The sequence below is a fragment of the Hemiscyllium ocellatum genome, unplaced genomic scaffold, assembly GCF_020745735.1.
Source record: "Hemiscyllium ocellatum isolate sHemOce1 unplaced genomic scaffold, sHemOce1.pat.X.cur. scaffold_1237_pat_ctg1, whole genome shotgun sequence".
In the NCBI taxonomy this organism is placed as follows: Eukaryota; Metazoa; Chordata; class Chondrichthyes; order Orectolobiformes; family Hemiscylliidae; genus Hemiscyllium; species Hemiscyllium ocellatum.
In genome coordinates this window covers 43,465-62,852 of record NW_026867716.1, presented here as the reverse complement: position 1 = coordinate 62,852, position 19,388 = coordinate 43,465, and the positions used below count along the sequence as shown (strand labels likewise).

The 19,388-nt window shown below is 44.1% G+C and overlaps 1 protein-coding gene across 5 annotated transcripts in view; it reads right to left on the bottom strand.

The window, feature by feature from the left end:
* LOC132809452 (uncharacterized) overlaps positions 1–19,388 on the bottom strand; it is a 55,510-nt gene that overhangs the window by 12,706 nt on the left and 23,416 nt on the right. For 3 of the 5 annotated variants that reach the window (XM_060822563.1, XM_060822564.1, XM_060822567.1), the window contains exons 3-7: positions 17,274–17,390; positions 14,786–14,825; positions 7,785–7,846; positions 3,579–3,626; positions 3,450–3,485 (exon numbers count right to left, since the gene is read on the bottom strand). In XM_060822563.1, the coding sequence (XP_060678546.1) occupies positions 3,450–3,485; positions 3,579–3,626; positions 7,785–7,846; positions 14,786–14,825; positions 17,274–17,390 (303 nt within the window). The remainder of the gene's footprint in view (positions 1–3,449; positions 3,486–3,578; positions 3,627–7,784; positions 7,847–14,785; positions 14,826–17,273; positions 17,391–19,388) is intronic. The other 2 variants (XM_060822565.1, XM_060822566.1) reach the window with 2 other exon arrangements.

Here is a 19,388-nt window from a genome sequence, read left to right as displayed (position 1 = left end):
TGGTTGAACGGATTGAAATGATCATCAATAATCTCACACCGGAGATTTTGCCTGTCCATCAAGAGCAGCTAACATTACCTTGGTCATTTTAATTTCTCTGTCCTCCTCCATTCACCCCTATGTCCCCCAAACTGACTGGTCTCAGGCTGTTGTGTCCACAACAGTCACAAGTTCATCTGATCCAGGCTCTCCCCACCACCCCCACACCCTCCAAGCTCATATTCCCACAATCCAGACTTTCCCACTTCCACCTTCTTCCCAAAATCTATAGTTGGACTGCCCGGGCAGACCCAGGGTTCCTGCTTCTTCCTGCCTGAGGGAACTCCTCTCTTTTTCCCTTGACTGAATTTTTCCTCACCTTGTCCAGCCCTTCCCAACTACATCTGTGATTCTTTTGCCACTTTATATCAGTGTCAGAATTACTGGTTAGTGAGCTTCAGCCAACTCCTCTTCAATGGTGTAGCCATCGGTACCCATATGGGCCCCAGTTATGCCTCTCTCATTGCGGGGAAAGTAGAACATTCCTCATTCTAGGCCTCCTCAGGTCACTCATACAATTCTTTCTCCTGTATGTCGATGACATCATCAGTGCTGCTTCCCTCTCTCATCCAGAATTGGAATATTTTATCAATTATGGGTAGCACGGTGGCACAGTGGTTAGCACTGCTGTCTCACAGCGCCAGAGACCCGGGTTCAATTCCCGACTCAGGCGACTAAATGTGTGGAGTTTGCACATTCTCTCTGTGTCTGCGTGAGTTTCCTCCGGGTGCTCCGGTTTCCTCCCGCAGTCCAAAGATGAATTTAGTCAGGTGAATTGGCCAAGCTAAATTGCCTGTAGTGTTAGGTAAAGGGGTAAATGTAGGGGAATGGGTGGGTTGCACTTCGACGGGTCAGTGTGGACTTGTTGGGCGAAGGGCCTGTTTCCTCACTGTAAGTAATTAATCAAATCTAATCTATTTCACTTCCGATATCCACCCAGCTCTTACCGTCACCTGATCTCGGACTCCTGCCTTCCTTTCCTTGACATCTCTGTTTCTATTTCTGGGGATAGGCTGGCCACCAATATTCACGATAATCTTGGATTCCCACAGTTACCTTGACTCCCCATCCTCACACCCTGCTTCCTGTAAAGACTCTGTTCCATTCTCCCAGTTTCTCCAAGCCCACCGCATCTGTCTGATGGTGTCACATTCTGCACAGGGGATCTCCGAAATGTCAAGCTTTATCCTCAACCAAGGATTCTCCATCACCACGGTTGACAAGGCCCTCAGCCGTGTCCAACCCATCTCCTGCAATTCTGCCCTCATCAATTCCCTTCCCTTGCCTTGCCATCATCTATCATCCCACCCACATCCACATCCAGAGGATCATTAACCACCATTTCCACAGCACTCCAGCTGTGCTCAGTGCAAGGTGGAAGAACAGCATCTCATTCTCCACATGGGCACCCTGCAGCTTCCTGGCCTCAGTATTGAGTTCTAAATACTTTTACAGCCAGAACACACCATTCCATGTGCTTTATCCATCCTTACACCTCAGGCCCTGTCATGACATGAGTTGTTTTAAGCACAGCCAAACCATTTTCACTAACTTATTGTCCCCACTAACAGCTTTTCATTCTCCCTGGCATCCTTTTGATGATCTGACTTCCATTCACTCTCTCTGGGCTCCATCTCCCCCTGTCTGCTCACTCCTTTTCCCCTCCTCCACCATCTGTCTTTACCATAGATACCACTTTTCCCCAGCTACAGACAGTTCTGAAGAAGGATCACTGGATTTGAAATTTTAACTCTGGTTTCTCTCCACAGATGCTGCCAGACCTGCTGAGTTTCTCCAGCAATTTCTCTTGATTTATATTGGAAGGTTTCCTGAACAAGAGGAGGAGGCTATTCAGCCCATTGTATCTATGATGATTGATAAAGAGCTCTCTAGAACATCCCACTGCCCAGCTCCTGGTCCATAGCCCTGGAGACTCATGTTCTTCAAATCCTTATCCAAGTGAGTTTGAAATGTCGGAGTCAAAAAGGGTGGTGCTGGAAAAGCACAGCTGGTCAGGCAGCATCCGAGGAGCAGAAGACTCATTGCTGATGAAGAGTTTATACATGAAACATCGACTCTCCTGCCTCTCGGATGCTGCCGAACTAGCTGTGCTTTTCCAGCACCACACATTTTGACTCTGAGTTCCAGCATCTGCAGTCTACATTTTCTCCTGGGTTTTAGATGTGTTGATGGTTCCTGTCTCTCTAAACATAGACTACAGAATATGGAACAGGACAGTGCAGGAACATGGCCTTTGGTCCTCCATGTCAGTACAAACCATGATGCCATTCTAAACTAATCTCATTTCCCAGCACATGGTCCATCCCTCTCTATTCCTGTTGTGCATGGGCCTGTCTAAATGGCTCTTAAATGTTGCTAACATATCTGCTTCCATCACCTCCCCTGGAAGCCTTTTCCAGACACCTACCATTCTCTTTGTTAAAAGCTGTCCTCACAAATCACCCTCAAATTTTTCCTCATTCACCTTAAATTTATGCCGCTTGTATATGACATCTCCACTCTTTGAAAAAAAAACTGACTATCCGCCCTATCCCTGCCTCTCATAAATTTATGTATTTCTGTCAGGTCTCCCCTCACCCTCCAATACTCTCACAAAAATAAATCCAGGTTTGACCAAGTTCTCCTGATAGTTAACGCACACCAAATCAGGGAACATCCTGCTCAATCTCTGCTGCACCTTTGTTTTGTGCACAAGTGTCCCTAAGTCCCTTCATGTTGTAGCTTTCTTCCATTTCTTTTCTCCAGACCTGCTGAGTTTGTCTGTTTGTTTCTCAATCATGACTCCTACATACATGTCCAAACCTTGATAGAACCTGAACACTGAGGGAACTAGTTCTGAGTGGCACTCGGAACAGCATCGCAGTCACAAAACTACCCACTCACAATAACTCAATGTCTCCTGCTTTGGATCAATCTCACCACTTTCCCCTGGACCCCATGAACCTTTGATTCTGTGACCAGTCTTCCTTGTGGAACTTCATCAAACACCTTGCTAACATCCGCATTGATGGTCAATATCCAACACCCAATCAACCATCCTTCAATACTCCTTAAAAATTCAATCACGTTTATCAGACCTGACCGCCCTTCAACAATCATCTTCTGAGGGAGTGGTACTGGGTCAGACTGGCATCATGAAGACCTCATCAGGGGAGAATTCAAGGTTAGTTAAAACTGAACTGGGAGTTCTCATTTGGGATGATTCTCTGACGGTGGCCAGGCACGAATTCTATGAGTTGACCAGTTTCCCACTGCAGCTTCAAACATCAACACAGCAACTCCTCCTCAGGAGACCAGACCCACAGTGAAATCAGCTCTTAAAGATATGGGGGAGTGGGAGTGATCTCAAACAATATATTTTCTCAATATAGAAACAAACGTTGACTCACGGTCTTCTGACAGACTGTTTGTGAATCTCTTGCCACCTTTAACAAAGACAAAATGTTCTCTTAGTTTGATTATAGAATCTGAATATCAATTAGACAATTGCTCAAAACCTTTAAGGTGCAGCCATTTACCTGTTCTGTTGCTGTCAATCTCGGCATAGAGGATGGAACTGTCCTGATCTGTAACACAAACAGGAATGATAAAGGGCCATGCATCGACAGGCTTGTCCTTAAATGTCAGCAATGGGTCAGTGGAAACCATATCATTCTCTGAGTTAGAGATGTGATTGGAGCGGGTGAAATATTGGACTTGCAGCATGGGTTGGTACCTGGGACTTTGATGTTGTGGCCATTTTGGAGATATAGGTAGTGTAGGGACAGGGATGGTTGTTGCAGTTCCAGGATTTAGATGCTTCAGTAAGAACAGGGAAGATGGTAAGGTCGGTGGAGGGTTTGTGTGGTGGCATTGTTAGTCAAGGACAATATTATGATTGCTGAAAGGACATTTGAGGACTGTCTACTGAGGTAGTATGGGCTGAGATAAGAAACAGGAAAGATGATGTCACCCTGTCGGGAGTTTTCTATAGGCCTCCAAATAGTTCAGAGATGTAGAGGAAAGGATAATAAAGATGATTCAGGACAGGAGCAAGAGTGAAACAGTAGTTGTTATGGGGGTCTTTAACTTTCCAAATATTGACTATTTGGAAATAGTATATGGAATACTATAGTTCATCTACTTTAGATGGGTCAGTTGTTGTCCAATGTGTACAGGAGGATTTCCTGACACAGTACACAGACAGGCCAACAAGGGACGAGGCCACGTCAGATTTGGTACTGGGTAATGAACCTGGCCAGGTGTTCAATTTGGAGGTAGGTGAGCACTTTTGTAATAGTGACCACAAACTGGTTCAGTTTATTTTAGCAATGGAAAGGGATGGATATATATTGCAGGACAAGAGTTATGAGCTGGAGGAAAGGCAACTACGATGTGATTAGGCAAGATTTAGGATGCATGGATTGGGCAAGGAAACTGGAGGGAATGGGCACAATTGAAATGTGCAGCTTAGACAAGGAACAGTTACTGTGGGTCTTTGATCCATATGTACCTGTCAGGCTGGGAGGAAGTTGCTGAGCGCGGGAGCCGTGGTTTACTCAGAAAGTTGAATCTCTTGTCAAGAGGAAGAAGAAGGCTTATGTTAGGATGAGATGTGAAGGCTCAGTTAGGGTGCTTGAGAGTGACAAGTTAGCCAGGAAAGACCTAAAGAGAGAGCTAAGAAAAGCCAGGAGGGGACATAAGACATCATTGTCAGATAGGATCAAGGAAAACCCTCAGGCTTTCCATAGGGATATCAGGAATAAAAGAATGACAAGAGTAAGACTAGAGCCAATCAAGGATAGTAGTGGGAAGTTGTACACCAAGTCAGAGGAGATAGGGGAAGCGGTAAATGAATATTCTTTCTCAGTATTCACACAAGATAAAGATAACGTTGTCGAGGAAAATACTGAGATACAAGCTACTAGACGAGATGGAATTGATGGTCACAAGGAGGAGGTGTTAGCAATTTGGGAAAGTGTGAAAATAGATAAGTCGGACGGGATTTCCCATGGGTTCTCTGAAAAGCCAGGGGGGAGATTGTTGAGCCTTTCACTTTGATCTTTATGTTGTCATTGTCGACAGGAATGGTGTCAGAAGATGGAGGAGGGAAAATGTTGTTCCTTTGTTCAAGAAGGGGAGTAGAGAACAACCCTGGTACTTATTGACCAGTGAGTAACGAGGGTAATGTGTTGGAAAAGATTATAAGAGATAAGATTTATAATCATCTGGAAAGGAATATGTTGATTAGGGATAGTCAACATGGTTTTGTGAAGGGTAGGTCATGCCTCACAAACCTCATTGAGATCTTTGAGAAGGTGAACAAACAGGTGGATTGGGGGGAAAGCTGTTGATTTGGTGTATATGGATTTCAATAAGGCATTTGATAAGGTTGCCCATGGTAGGCTATTGCACAAAATAGCTGAAAATGTGTTGCTGGTTAAAGCGCAGCAGGTCAGGCAGCATCCAAGGAACAGGAAATTCGACGTTTCGGGCCAGAGCCCTTCATCAGGACCCGAAACGTTGAATTTCCTGTTCCTTGGATGCTGCCTGACCTGCTGCGCTTTAACCAGCAACACATTTTCAGCTCTGATCTCCAGCATCTGCAGACCTCACTTTTTACTGCACAAAATATGAAGGAATGGGATTGAGGGTGATTTAGTTGTTTGGATCAGAAATTGGCTATCTGAAAGGAGACAGAGAGTGCTAGTTGCTGGGAGATGTTTATTCGGGAGTTCAATTACTAGTGGTGTACACAAGGATCTGTTTTGGGTCATGTTTGTGGATGACCCGGGTGAGGGCTTTGATGGATGGGTTAGTAAATTTGCAGATGACACTCAGGTTGGTGGAGTTGTGGATCATGTTGAAGGATGTTGTAGGTTAAAGAGAGACATAGATAAGCTGCAGAGCTGGGCTGAGAGGTGGCAAATGGAGTTTAATGTGGATAAGTGTGAGGCAATTCACTTTGAAAGGAGTAACAGGAATACAGAGTTCTGGGATAATAGTAAGATTTTTGGTGGTGTAGATGAGCAGAGAGTTCTTGGTGTCCATGCACATAGATCTCTGAAAGTTGCTACCTGGATTGATAGAATTGCTAAAAAGGCATATGATGTGTTAGCTTGTATTAGTGAAGGGATTGAGTTTTGGAACCATGAGGTCATGCTGCAGCTGTACAAAACTCTGGTGTGGCTGCACTTGGAGTATTGAATGCAGATCTGGTCACCGTACTACAGGAAGGATGTGGAAGCTTTGGAAAGGGTGCAGAGGAGATTTACGAGGATGTTGCCTGGTATGGAGGGAAGGTCTTACAAGGAAAGGCTGAGGGACTTGAGGCTGTTTCCATCAGAGAGAAGAAGGCTGAGAGCTGACTGATTTGAAACATAAAATAATCAGAGGGTTAGATCGGGTGGACAGTGAGAGCCTTTTTCCTCAGATGGTGATTGCTAGCACGAAGGGGCATAGCTTTAAATTGAGGGGGGATCAATATCGGACAGATGTCAGAGGTAGCTTATTTACTTAGAGAGTAGTATAAGTGTGGAACACACTGCCTGCAACAGCAGTAGACTCACCAACTTGAAGGGCATTTAATGGTCATTGGATAAACATGTGGATGAAAATGTAATAGTGTTTGATGGGCTTCAGATTGGTTTCACAAGTCGACACAACATCGAGGGCCAAAGGGCCTATGCTGCACTGTAATGTCTATGTTCAATGTTGGACGCTGGTGGAGAGTTGAGGTGAGGCAGGGGGGGAGCATTAGAGGATGCAGGGATTGAGAAGAGAGTGAGAACAGATTCAGTAGTTTTCATCTCCGTGCAAGGCACGTGGGTCTCACAGGCAAGGCCAGCGTTTGTTGCCCATCCCTGAACACCCTTGAAGTGAGAGGCTTGCTTGGCCATTTCAGAGGGCAGCAGGTCAGAGTCAGACACATTGTATTCAATCGCTCCTAAAAAGACACACTGAGGTTTGAAATGGGGATCTGAAGTCACCTGTCGGGCAGATTGGGTAAAGATGCTTCCCTGAAGGAGACTGGTGAACCAGAACTTTTTTAAGACAACAACTAATGTTAATTCAGATGGCCACCATCACAGAGTTGAGTTTATGCTTCCAGATTTAATAATTAAATGTAAATTCTGCAAGTTGCCATGGTGAAAATTGAACCCCTCTCCCCAGAGCATGAACCTGATCCTCAGGTTCCCCAGCAGCCCAGCTACTGGGAGTCATTTGAGATGTGTGACTCACATCTTGACTGTTTTCCTTGACCCATCCCGAAGCAGCAGACAGACTGGCCGTGAACAGCTCGAGACAGCAAGGACCGGGCCGAGCCAGTTACTCAGCCAGATGATTCAGGGAATCGGAAATGGTTATTGTCCAAGAATCCATCCAGGGTCAGGGACTGAGGAGAATATTTCCATCTCCATTGCCCGGACAATAATCCAGAGTCTGGTCAGATCCCTTAATGGAAACCCATAGCTTTTCACTCATTTACATTGAATGGTCTGAAAGTTAAAAGGTTCATCTATCAAAGACGTCAATCTGTGCAATAAGTGTGAAGGGTTAAGGTTGGGGGTAGGGATAGTTTTCAACAGATGCAGAGTCAATGGGCCGAAGGGCTTTATTCTGTGCTGGAGAACTGTTTAACTCAATGTAACGGTCTGCCCCTGAATATCTCTCCAGGATTCACACTCTCTCTGTTAGAGTCTCTGAAATGGACAATGATCAGTCAGTTAGAGTACAGACAGTACCTGGAACAGTGAGCTGCTGGGCCTGATCAGTCCCGGGAATGCTGGATGAACCTGGATCATTCCTGAAAAATACACAAGGAACATGAATATTCCAAGGAATCTAAATGCATTCTGCCAGGTCACAGAAAGGAACATTCTGACTGGACATCAATCTCTTGCTTTGGTTACACAGAGAACAGATTCCAAAGAGTGATCAACACCGTTAATGGAATGAACTTTGATAGAAATCACAGATACTCAGATGTGGACACAATCAGAAAAGCCACCATTGAATAAGTTGTCATGAGAAACAGTTTTGCCTTGGCATCAGAATATGGCTGGCACCCAGGGAACCCAAGGTGTAGTCAGCAGCTGTAACACAGGGAGGGCTGTGCAGACACTGTCAGGAATCACAGTGACAGATCATTCCAGGCAGCTCTGGGTCAGCTTGGAGCAACTAGTCACAGGGCAGGGAGGGAGGGTGTTGGAGATGAGGGGAAAGTGCTTGCAGGGGCTTCCCATCTGCTGTAACTTTGGAGTATATTACAGGGCATGGAAATCTTGGAAAGTGGAGGGTGATACGGAAATCACATTCCCATCCAATGGAAATTCAGCTGCTTGGAGAGCAAGGGAGAAAATAGTAGGATTCACAAAAACATTCTTTTTAACCTCAGCACTCACTGTAAGTGATAACAGTTTAATCTTTCCCTCCATAAAACATTCGTTACAATTCAAAGTATCCCCTGTGATAAAAATGAGCAACATTTCAGTTTTGCATGAGGATAAATTGCAGGTTAATTTGGGGACGGTGAATCGGGAGCTAGAGATTTACAAACAGCTGGAAATTGACAAATCCTGCTCAGAAATCATTAACCTGTCATTTACCTCAGTCTATTGATTACTTTCCAACTCTGAGTGTTCGAGCAGCTTCTTAAAAGGACAACCCACATTAGCAGCTCATCAGCAGGGACCTGCATTCTGTCTGTGAGCAAGAGATATTCAGGATTCTGGGTAATCCAAGATGGAGACGGGAAACATTTCTGGCTGTAAGAGCTGCTCCTTTTTTGAGGTATTTTAGGTGCCGGAGGTGATTTCCTCAAATTCCAGGAGCAGCAATTACTGTTTTATCTGCTGTTGCATTGTTTTGGGACGTTGGGAAAAAAAAGTCAAAACAACATCAGTTTTAAAAGGGAGAAGAACAGACAAAGGAAGCACCTGGTGAGGACAGTGCAGGAGAGAGAGAGAGAGAGAGAGAGAACCTGCACAGTTACTGCCTTTGCTGTTTTTGAATTCATGTTTCGCTGGACATTGGAGTGCATTTGGGAAAATTAACAAACAGTGAATTTCACAACTAATCTTGGAGGAACCAGTTTGGGCGAAGTTCACAGCACAGAATCAGATAAGTTAATTGTTGTTTTATATCTGTCCAAGAGAAAGGCTGTATTAGTGAGTACAGTGGGTTCTTTCTTGATTTTATGTTTTTGGAGATAAGTCTCTTGATTAAACTTAAAATATAAGCCATAGCTATTAATTTAACCTGGGGCAGTGTTTTGTAGAGAAATAAGAAAGTGTTATTTTCTGGGTCTGTAGATTGTGAAGGAGCAAAAATGGCCTTTGCAGTGATATGTACTTCTTGTCAGATGTGGCAGATTTAAGAGAGTTTTAGGGTTACTGCGGATTATATCTGCCATAAATGCTGTTGGATGCGAATCTTATCAAATCGAGTGGATCAGTTGGAGAGACAGATAGTGTTGCTGTTGCAAATTCCTCATCGCTTCTATGTGATGGATGGCAGTTATCGGAAAGGGGGAAAGTCTCAGATACAGTCACATAGATGAGTTAACTCCAGGAAGGGTAAGAAAGGTAGGCACTTAGGGCAGGAGTCTTTTGTGGATATACCTATTTCGAACAGGTATGCTGTTTTGGAAAATGTAGGGGTGTGATGGATTCTCAGGGGAACGTAGCACGAACAGCCAGGTTTCTGGTATTGAGACTGGCTCTAATGCAACAGGGGGTAAGTTGGCTTCGAAGAAAACAATTGTGTTTGGGGATTCTGTAGTCCGAGGTACAGAAAGACGTTTCTGTGGCCAGCAGAGAAAGAGCAGAATGGTGTGTTGTTTCCCTGGTGCCAGGATCAAGGATGTCTCCGAGAGGATGCAGAATGTTCTCACAGGGGAGAGGGGCCAGCAAGAGGTCATTGTCCACATTGGAACCAACGATATAGGAAGGGAAAAGGTTGAGATTCTGAAGGGAGATTACAGAGAGTTAGGCAGAAATTTAAAAAGGAGGTCCTCAAGGGTAGTAACATCTGGATTACTCCCAGTGCTATGAGCTAGAGAGGGCAGGAATAGTAGGAAAGAGCAGATGAATGCATGGCTGAGGAGCTGGTGTATGGGAGAAGGATTCACATTTTTGGATCATTGGAATCTCTTTTGGGGTAGAAGTGACCTGTACAAGATGGATGGAGTGCACCTAAAGTGGAAGGGGACTAATATACTGGCAGGGAAATTTGCTAGAACTGCTTGGAAGGATTTAAACTAGTAAGGTTTGGGGGAGGGTGGGGGTGGGGTGGAACCCAGGGAGATAGTGAGGAAAGAGATCAATCTGAGACTGGTACAGTTGAGAACAGAAGTGAGTCAAACAATCAGGGCAGGAAGGGACAAGGTAGGACTAATAAATTAAACTGCATTTATTTCATTGCAAGTGGCCTAACAGGGAAGGCAAATGAACTCAGAACATGGGACTCGGATATCATAGCAATTACAGAAACATGGCTCAGGGATGGACAGGACTGGCAGCTGAATGTTCCAGGATACAAATGCTACAGGAAGGATAGAAAGGGAGGCAAGAGAGGAGGGCGAAGTGGCATTTTTGATAAGGGATAGCATTACAGCTGTACTGAGAGAGGATATTCCCGGAAATACATCCAGGAAAGTTATTTGGGTGGAACTGAGAAATAAGAAAGGGATGTTCACCTTATTGGGATTGTATTATAGACCCGCACCCCCCCCCCAATACTCAGAGGGAAATTGAGAAACAAACTTGTAAGGAGATCTCAGCTATCTGTAAGAATAATAAGGTAGTTATTGTAGGGGATTTTAACTTTTCAAACATCGACTGGGACTGCCATAATGTTAAAGGTTTAGATGGAGATGAATTTCTTAAGTGTGAACAGGATAATTTTCTGATTCAGTATGTGGATGTACCTACTAGAGAAGGTGCAAAACTTGACCTACTCTTGGGAAATAAGGCAGGGCAGGTGACTGAGGTGTCAGTGGCAGAGCACTTTGGGGCCAGCGACCATAATTCTATTCATTTTAATACAGTGATGGAAAAGGATAGACCAGATCTAAAAGTTGAAGTTCTAAATTGGAGAAAGGCCAATTTTGACGGTATTAGGCAAGAACATTCAAAAGCTAATTGGAGGTAGATGTTCACAGATAAAGGGAGGGCTGGAAAATGGGAAGCCTTCAGAAATGAGCTAACAAGAATCCAGGGAAAGTATATTCCTGTCAGGGTGAAAGGGAAGGCTGGTAGGTATAGAGAATGCTGGATGACTCAAGAAATTGAGGGTTTGGTTATGAAAAAGAAGGAAGCATATATCAGGTATAGACAGGATAGATCAAGTGAATCCTGAGAAGAGTATAAAGGAAGTAGGAGTATACTTAAGAGGGAAATCAGGAGGGCAAAAAGGGGACATGCGATAGGTTTGGCAAATAGAATTAAGGAGAATCCAAAGGGCTTTTACAAATATATTAAGGACCAAAGTTTAACTCGGGAGAGAATTGGGCCCCTCAAAGATCAGCAAGGTGGCCTTTGTGTGGAGCCACAGAAAATGGGGGAGATACTAAATGAATATTTTGCATCAATATTTACTGTGGAAAAGGATATGGAAGATATAGACTGTAGGGAAATAAATGGTGACATCTTGCAAAATGTCCAGATTACAGAGGAGGAAGTGCTGGATGTCTTGAAACGATAATCCCCAGGAGCTGATCAGGTGCACCCGAGAACTCGGTGGGAAGCTAGAGAAGTGATTGTTGGGCTTCTTGCTGAGATGTTTGTATCATCGATAGTCACAGGTGAGGGGCCAGAAGACTGCAGATTGTCAAATGTGGTGCCATGTTTAAGAAAGGCAGTAAGGACAAGCCAGGAAACGATAGACCAGTGAGCTTGACCTCAGTGGTGGGCAAGTTGTTGGAGGGAACCCTGAGGGACAGGATTTACATGTATTTGGAAAGGCAAGGACTGATTAGGGATAGTCGACATGGTTTTATGCGTGGGAAATCATGTCTCACAAACTTGACTGAGTTTTTGAAGAAGTAACAAAGAAGATTGATGAGAGCAGAGCAGTAGATGTGATCTATATGGACTTCAGTAAGGCGTTCGACAAGGTTCTCCATGGGAGACTGATTAGCAAGGTTAGATCTCATGGAATACAGGGAGAACTAGCCATTTGGATACAAAACTGGCTCAAAGGTAGAAGACAGAGGGTGCTGGAAGAGGGTTGTTTTTCAGACTGGAGGCCTGTGACCAGTGGAGTGCCACAGGGATTGGTGCTGGGCTCTGTAGTTTTTGTCATTTACATAAATGATTTGGATGCAAGCATAAGAGGTACAATTAGTAAGTTTGCAGATGACATCAAAATTAGAGGTGGAATAGACAGTGAAGAAGGTTACCTCAGATTACAACAGGATCTTGACCAGATGGGCCAATGGGCTGAGAAGTGGCAGATGGTACTTAATTCAGATAAATGCAAGGTGCTGTATTTTGGGAAAGCAAATCTTAGCAGGACCTTTACACTTAACGGTAAGGTCCTTGAGAGTGTTGCTAAACAAAAGAACTTGGAGTGCAGGTTCATAGCTCCTTGAAAGTGAAGTCTCAGGCAGATAGGATAGTGAAGATGGCATTTGGTAAGCTTTCATTTATTGGTCAGAGTATTGAGTACAGGAGTTGGGAGGCTATGTTGCGGCTGTACAGGACATTGGTTAGGCCACTGTTGGAATATTGTGTGCAATTCTGGTCTCCTTCCTATTGGAAAGATGTTGTGAAACTTGAAAGTGTTCAGAAAAGATTTAAAAGGATGTTGCCAAGGTTGGAGGATTGAGCTATAGGGAGACTTTGAACAGGCTGGGGCTGTTTTCCCTGGAGCGTCGGTGGCTGTGAGGTGACCTTATAGAGGTTTACAAAATTATGAGGGGCATGGATAGGATAAATAGACAAAGTCTTTTCCCTGGGGTTGGGGAGTCCAGAACTAGAGGACATAGGTTTAGGGTGAGAGGGAAAAGGTATAGAAGAGACAATGTTTTCACACAGAGGGTGGTACATGTATGGAATGAGCTGCCAGAGGATGTGGTGGAAGCTGGTACAATTACAACATTTAAGAGGCATTTATCAAGACAAAAGATGGAAAATTATAGGCCAATCAGCTTCACCTCGGTTGTTGGTAAAATTCTAGAATCCATCATTAAGGATGAGGTTTCTAAATTCTTGGAAGAGCAGAGTCTGATTAGAACAAGTCAACATGGTTTTAGTAAGGAGAGGTCATGCCTGACAAACCTGTTGGAATTTTTTGAAGAGGTAACAAGTAGGCTAGACCAAGGAAACCCAGTGGATGTGGTCTATCTAGACTTTCAAAAGGCCTTTGATAAGGTGCCACACGGGAGGCTGCTGAGCAAGGTGAGGGCCCATGGTGTTCGAGGTGAGCTGCTGGGATGGATTGAGGATTGGCTGTCTAACAGAAGGCAGAGAGTTGGGATAAAAGGTTCTTTTTCAGAATGGCAGCCGGTGACGAGCGGTGTCCCGCAGGGTTCAGTGTTGGGGCCACAGCTATTTGCATTATATATTAATGATCTGGATGAGGGGACTGGGGGCATTCTAGCGAAGTTTGCTGATGAAACGAAGTTAGGTGGACAGGCAGGTAGTACTGAGGAAGTGGGGAGGCTACAGAAGGATCTAGACAGGTTGGGAGAGTGGTCCAGGAAATGGCTGATGGAATTTAACGTGAGCAAGTGCAGGGTCTTGCACTTTGGCAAAAAGAATAAAAGCATAGACTACTTTCTAAATGGTGAGAAAATTAGTAAAGCCAAAGTACAAAGGGATCTGGGAGTGCTAGTCGAGGATTCTCTAAAGGTAAACATGCAGGTTGAGTCTGAGATTAAGAAAGCGAATGCAATGTTGTCTCTTATTTCAAGAGGGTTGGAATATAAAAGCAGAGATGTGCTACTGAGACTTTATAAAGCTCTGGTTAGGCCCCATTTGGAGTACTGTGTCCAGTTTTGGTCCCCACACCTCAGGAAGGAGATACTGGCACTGGAACGTGTCCAGCGGAGATTCACACGGATGATCCCTGGAATGGCAGGTCTAACATATGAGGAACGGCTGAGGATCCTGGGATTGTATTCGTTGGAGTTTAGAAGATTGAGGGGAGACTTAATAGAGACGTACAAGATAATACATGGCTTGGAAAGGGTGGACGCTAGGAAATTGTTTCCGTTAGGCGAGGAGACTAGGACCCATGGACACAGCCTTAGAATTAGAGGGGGTCAATTCAGAACAGAAATGCGGAGACATTTCTTCAGCCAGAGAGTGGTGGGCCTGTGGAATTCATTGCCACAGAGTGCAGTGGAGGCCGGGACGCTAAATGTCTTCAAGGCCGAGATTGATAGATTCTTGTTGTCTCGAGGAATTAAGGGCTACGGGGAGAACGCTGGTAAGTGGAGTTGAAATGTCCATCAGCCATGATTGAATGGCGGAGTGGACTCGATGGGCCGAATGGCCTTACTTCCACTCCTATGTCTTATGGTCTTATGGTCTTATGATCTTATGGATGGGTATATGAATAGGAAGGGTTTGGAGGAATATGGGCCGGGTGCTGGCAGGTGGGACTAGATTGGGTTGGGACATCTGGTCGGCATGGACGGGTTGGACCGAAGGGTCTGTTTCCATGCTGTACATCTCTATGACTCTATGACCCAGAGCATTTCTACAACCACGTTTATATCAGTCACTGATGACCTTACCTTTTCAAAGCTGCGGTCAGATCCATTTGTTGTGAACCCCCTAAAGAGATAAAAATGATTCGTAAATATTTTGTTAAATTATGAACAAATTTGCCACATTGTCTCCACAGTTGGATGAGTCCCAAGCAAAACTATCCCTGACCAATAATATATACATTTTGCACGGTTAGATACAGTGATCTCTTGAATCTCATCTGATTGCTAAAGCTTTACTCAGGAGTGTCCTCCTTAGCCCAGTCCAATATCAATAATGGACCAACAACAAAAACAGAAGTTGCTGGAAAAGCTCAGCAGGTCTGGCAGCATCTCTGAAGAGAAATCAGAGTTAATGTTTCAGGTCTGCTGACCCTTCCCCAGAACTGACGGTAGCTCAGAAAATATTGGCTTAAATGCAGGAGATAGGATGAGGGGAGGTGGTAAGATGTAAATGATAGTTGACCAAGTCAGATTAGAGTGTTTTACAATAATCAGTGGGAACAAGGGATCAGATGCAGGAAGATGTGTTCAGTCAAAGAGCAGAAACAAGAGACAAAGGTATTAATATTGTTATGATCCCAGTTGATGTTATTACTGGACAAGTCAGGTCCCAGACTGAAACAGGTTTGCTCGAGCATATTTTGAGTTGTTTTTGTTTTTGATGAAATGGTCTCTCTCTGAAAGATAAGAGCACGATGCTGCAGAGTTTGCTGTCATACTATAGCAGAAGCTCATTCCCAAAAGGAATGAAGATAAAACATGTGTCTACTGAAGACATAAGTTCAAAAAAGTTTAAACATAGAGTCAAACTTTATCACATTAATGCCAAAATACTTCTTTATAAATCAAAAATAATAAAAGCTCTGTGTCAACCCTAGCACTCATCCCCAGTACAGTACTCAAAAATACATCTTGTTTTATACCCAGAAAGACGACTTGGGCAAGACTAACCCCAGGGTCCCTGTTTCTAACACACTGGGAGATTTAATTTTGATCATAAGCGGTCAATGAGCTAAAGATCACTCATAAATTATGTGAAGGGAATGGTCAAGAGATACAGTTACAGATATCTCACGAGGAGTAATAGTTAACTGTAAAAAAATTAATGACAGTGTCAAACTGAAAGAAAACACAAATATTTACACAAAATAAAGGAACAGGTAAGAAGATTGGACAGGATATAAAAATCATCAAAGGCAACAAAATTCATAAGGAGGGAAAACTTACTGTACAGAGAAAGTTAGGCAGTAATATAAGAGTGGATAGTTAGAGTTTCTCGAGACATTTTGCAGGTATGTTGGTGAGACAGCTGCATTGTGATGTACAGCATGGATTCAATTACCACATTAGCTGATCTTACCACAAAGGTCCCAATTTTTCAAACTTCACCTCTTACTTGAGGTAAGATGATTATCAGGTTAAACACACCACCAGTCATCTGTTTCTCTCTCTCTCTCTCTCTCTCTGATCAGAGAACACCACTGTGGTCCTCTGGGAATATGGCAACGTTACATTTAGATGGTTTAAAAACAACAGGAGTTTGTAGAATTAGTCATGGAAATGGCAATTGCATTAACTGGGTATTTTGCATTAGTCTTCAGGATAAGGGATACAAATAACATTCCAGATCATTATAAATCCAGAAAATTCCAAACACCAGAGAAGTGGTCCTGAGTAAATCATTGATGCTGTGGACTGACCGTTCCCTGAGTCCCTGTTGGACTTCATCCCAGGGTCTTTAAAGAGGAGCTGCTGGGAAAATTGAACAATTGCTTTACATTTCCCACAATCCCCAAGGTTCTGGGCTGGTCCCACTGCCTTCAACAATAGCGAATGTAACTCCTGTATTCAAAAAGAGACGATGTTTTTAATTTGACCAACCAGAGCAAAGGTAGGTCACGAGGTCAGCCCCAAACCAGACCAGTGCCTGAGCACTGCCCCCACTGCACAGGCCCGAACAGGAGCCCATGTGACCATTCCAACCCGAGATGTCTGTTACTCAGACTATCTGAGGCACCAGGTTGTCTTTTTGCAGCAAATCAATTTGAACAATAAAAACACAAAAAGGAATTGTTTCAAATTGCAGCTTCCTTTATGTTCTATCGAGATTCTGTACTGAGTGGGAATGAATGGAAAAGATTTGGTCTGTTGGGATTCTGTCAAGTGGAAGTGAATGAGAAGACATTTTGGTGCATTGAGAGTTGGCAGTAATGGGGAGAAGAATGGGGATTAATCCATCAGAGTTTAATAGAATGGATTGGAATGGCCTTGCTTGTGAAACAGCCTCAATCTTCAATCACCCATGAGTCAGACATCAGACAGTGGGTGATGCTATTGAACAGGCCATCTTCACCCACCCTCCACCACCCACCAAAGACAAAGCCAGCGTTTTCAGAGAATGTACTGAAGAGGAGAGAGTTAGTGAGGGAAAATTAATCCAGGGCCATTGTTTATTGCTGTTTCAAAAACAGAACCATATTGTTTTATTAACCTCATTCTCTACAGAACCCACCTCCTTTCTTCCTGAAGGTGATGAAGATGATGACAATGATGATGAGGAGGAGGAGGAGGATGAGCAGTGGAATGACCAGCGAATATACTGAGACATACTGAGCAGGCTGAGTCTTCACTGTAAAACAGCAAGAACAACATTGGTTAGTAATATCTCAATGTTGCTGCAGTGAAACCTGTAGCAGGGTGATAGAGTGTGAGATTAAATGTACACATTGGGCATTCTTTGACAGAACAAAGCAGTTCATCCCCCTCCCTCTGTCCGTCCCTATAACCTTGTAACTTGCTCCTTTCCGAATACTGATCCCTTGTTTCTGAAAGATGCCCCTGTTGAATCTGTTTCCATCACCCTGTCAGGCAGTGCTTTCCAGATCAGGACAATTCTTGAAGGAGGCAGCTGCTTAATTCTGTGACACAGAACAGAAGGTGAGATGGATATTTTACACCATTCCACAGGGCAGTTGTTGGATCCGGTGCTGACTTGCCCGGTCTCAGCTGGATAATGGGAAGGACAGATTTAGCTCCAGCTCCCCCCGGACTGAGGGAGAGAAGAATTGGTAATAGTGACTGTCCTCGGGATTCCGGCACACCAGATGTTGTCATGAAGGAATCAATAACAAATATTGCTGGAGAAACTCTGCAGGTCTGGCAGCTATCTGTGGACAGAACTCAGAATGAAAGCTTTGAGTCCAGTGATCCTTCATCAGAACTGACAGCTGCTAAGGAAACTGTTGACAGGGGATTATGGGACTGGGGTGGGAGTGGGGAAAATGAGTGAGAGGCTGGGTGGTGACTGAGCCCAGAAGGTGAGAAAGACAGTCACATAGACAAAGGGACACTGAATGGCCCTCCAGGGAGAAAGACAATGTGATAATGGGGACCAGGAAGTAGGTGAAAGCAGCTCATGTCATTACCAGGCCTGAGATGTGCTGTGGTGGGATTTGAACCTATGATCTGATGTCTGGATTGGTCACCCAGTTACAGTAGCAGAAAAGCGCCACCTTTCTTTATAACCCATGTGTGAATGCAGGACGAGGATTGGTTCCACATTGTTGTGCTTCCTCACACAGTCAGATGGACACTGGGGGAACATACTAACATTGATGGAAGTATTCCTGATGAAGATGTGAACACTTTCATTGTAACCAAGAGGGACACATTAAGCTGTTGCACCTTCCTGCTCGAGGAGATGATCTCAGTGTCAGTATAACTTTGGTGCATTTGGAGATTGAACTGAATGTTCTGAGTGTGTCAATGTCTTTCATTACTGACATCAGAATGAACCTAAAAGAATTAGCTCATCAAATTACACTGAACATTTAAAAAAATCAAATTTCAAACACAAAAGCAAAATCTTGCAGATGCTGGGAATTTGAAATAAAAATCAAATAGTCAGCAGGCCAGCTAATACCTGTGGAGAGAAACAGGTTAACATTTTAGTTCAATGACCTTTGACTAGAAAATCAAATTGTAAAATGTTCACACAATCGGTTCCACCCACACTATCGACCCTTCACAGACTAAAGCCTTGATCATGGTCATTAAGTTATGAGGGTGTGACTGGCTCAGTCAGCCTTTATTGCCCATGCCTCATAGTTAAGAATCAGCCACGTTATTGTGTGTATGGAGTCACATGTAGGCCAGGCCAGGTTAGAATGGCAGTTTCCTTCCCTAAAGGACATCAATGATCCAGATGGGGATTTACAACAATCAACAGTGGTCACACAGCCATCGCTAGATTCTTACTTTGACAATTTATTTGATTTCACATTGTACCATCTGCCAAGGTGGGATTTGAACCCTGGTCCCCAGAACATTACCTGGGTCTCTGGATTAATAGTCCAGCAATAATACCATCAGTTGTTGCCTTTTTTGCAGAATAATTTCTTACATGTACCAGTAGCCGGGTTTCCTTCGGGATCAGATACTGAGAATCAGGGTCTGACCTGTATTCCACCAGACACAGGTAAGTGTGATTGTCCCTCACACTCAGCTGGTTTATCCTGGTCGAGGCGTTTCCCTCCTCTGGGTTCCCGATGAGCTCGTACCGATTTCCACCGTGTCCAGTTGTCCAAGTTCCCTGTGATTGGGCTGTAAATGTAACAATGTGTTGGTA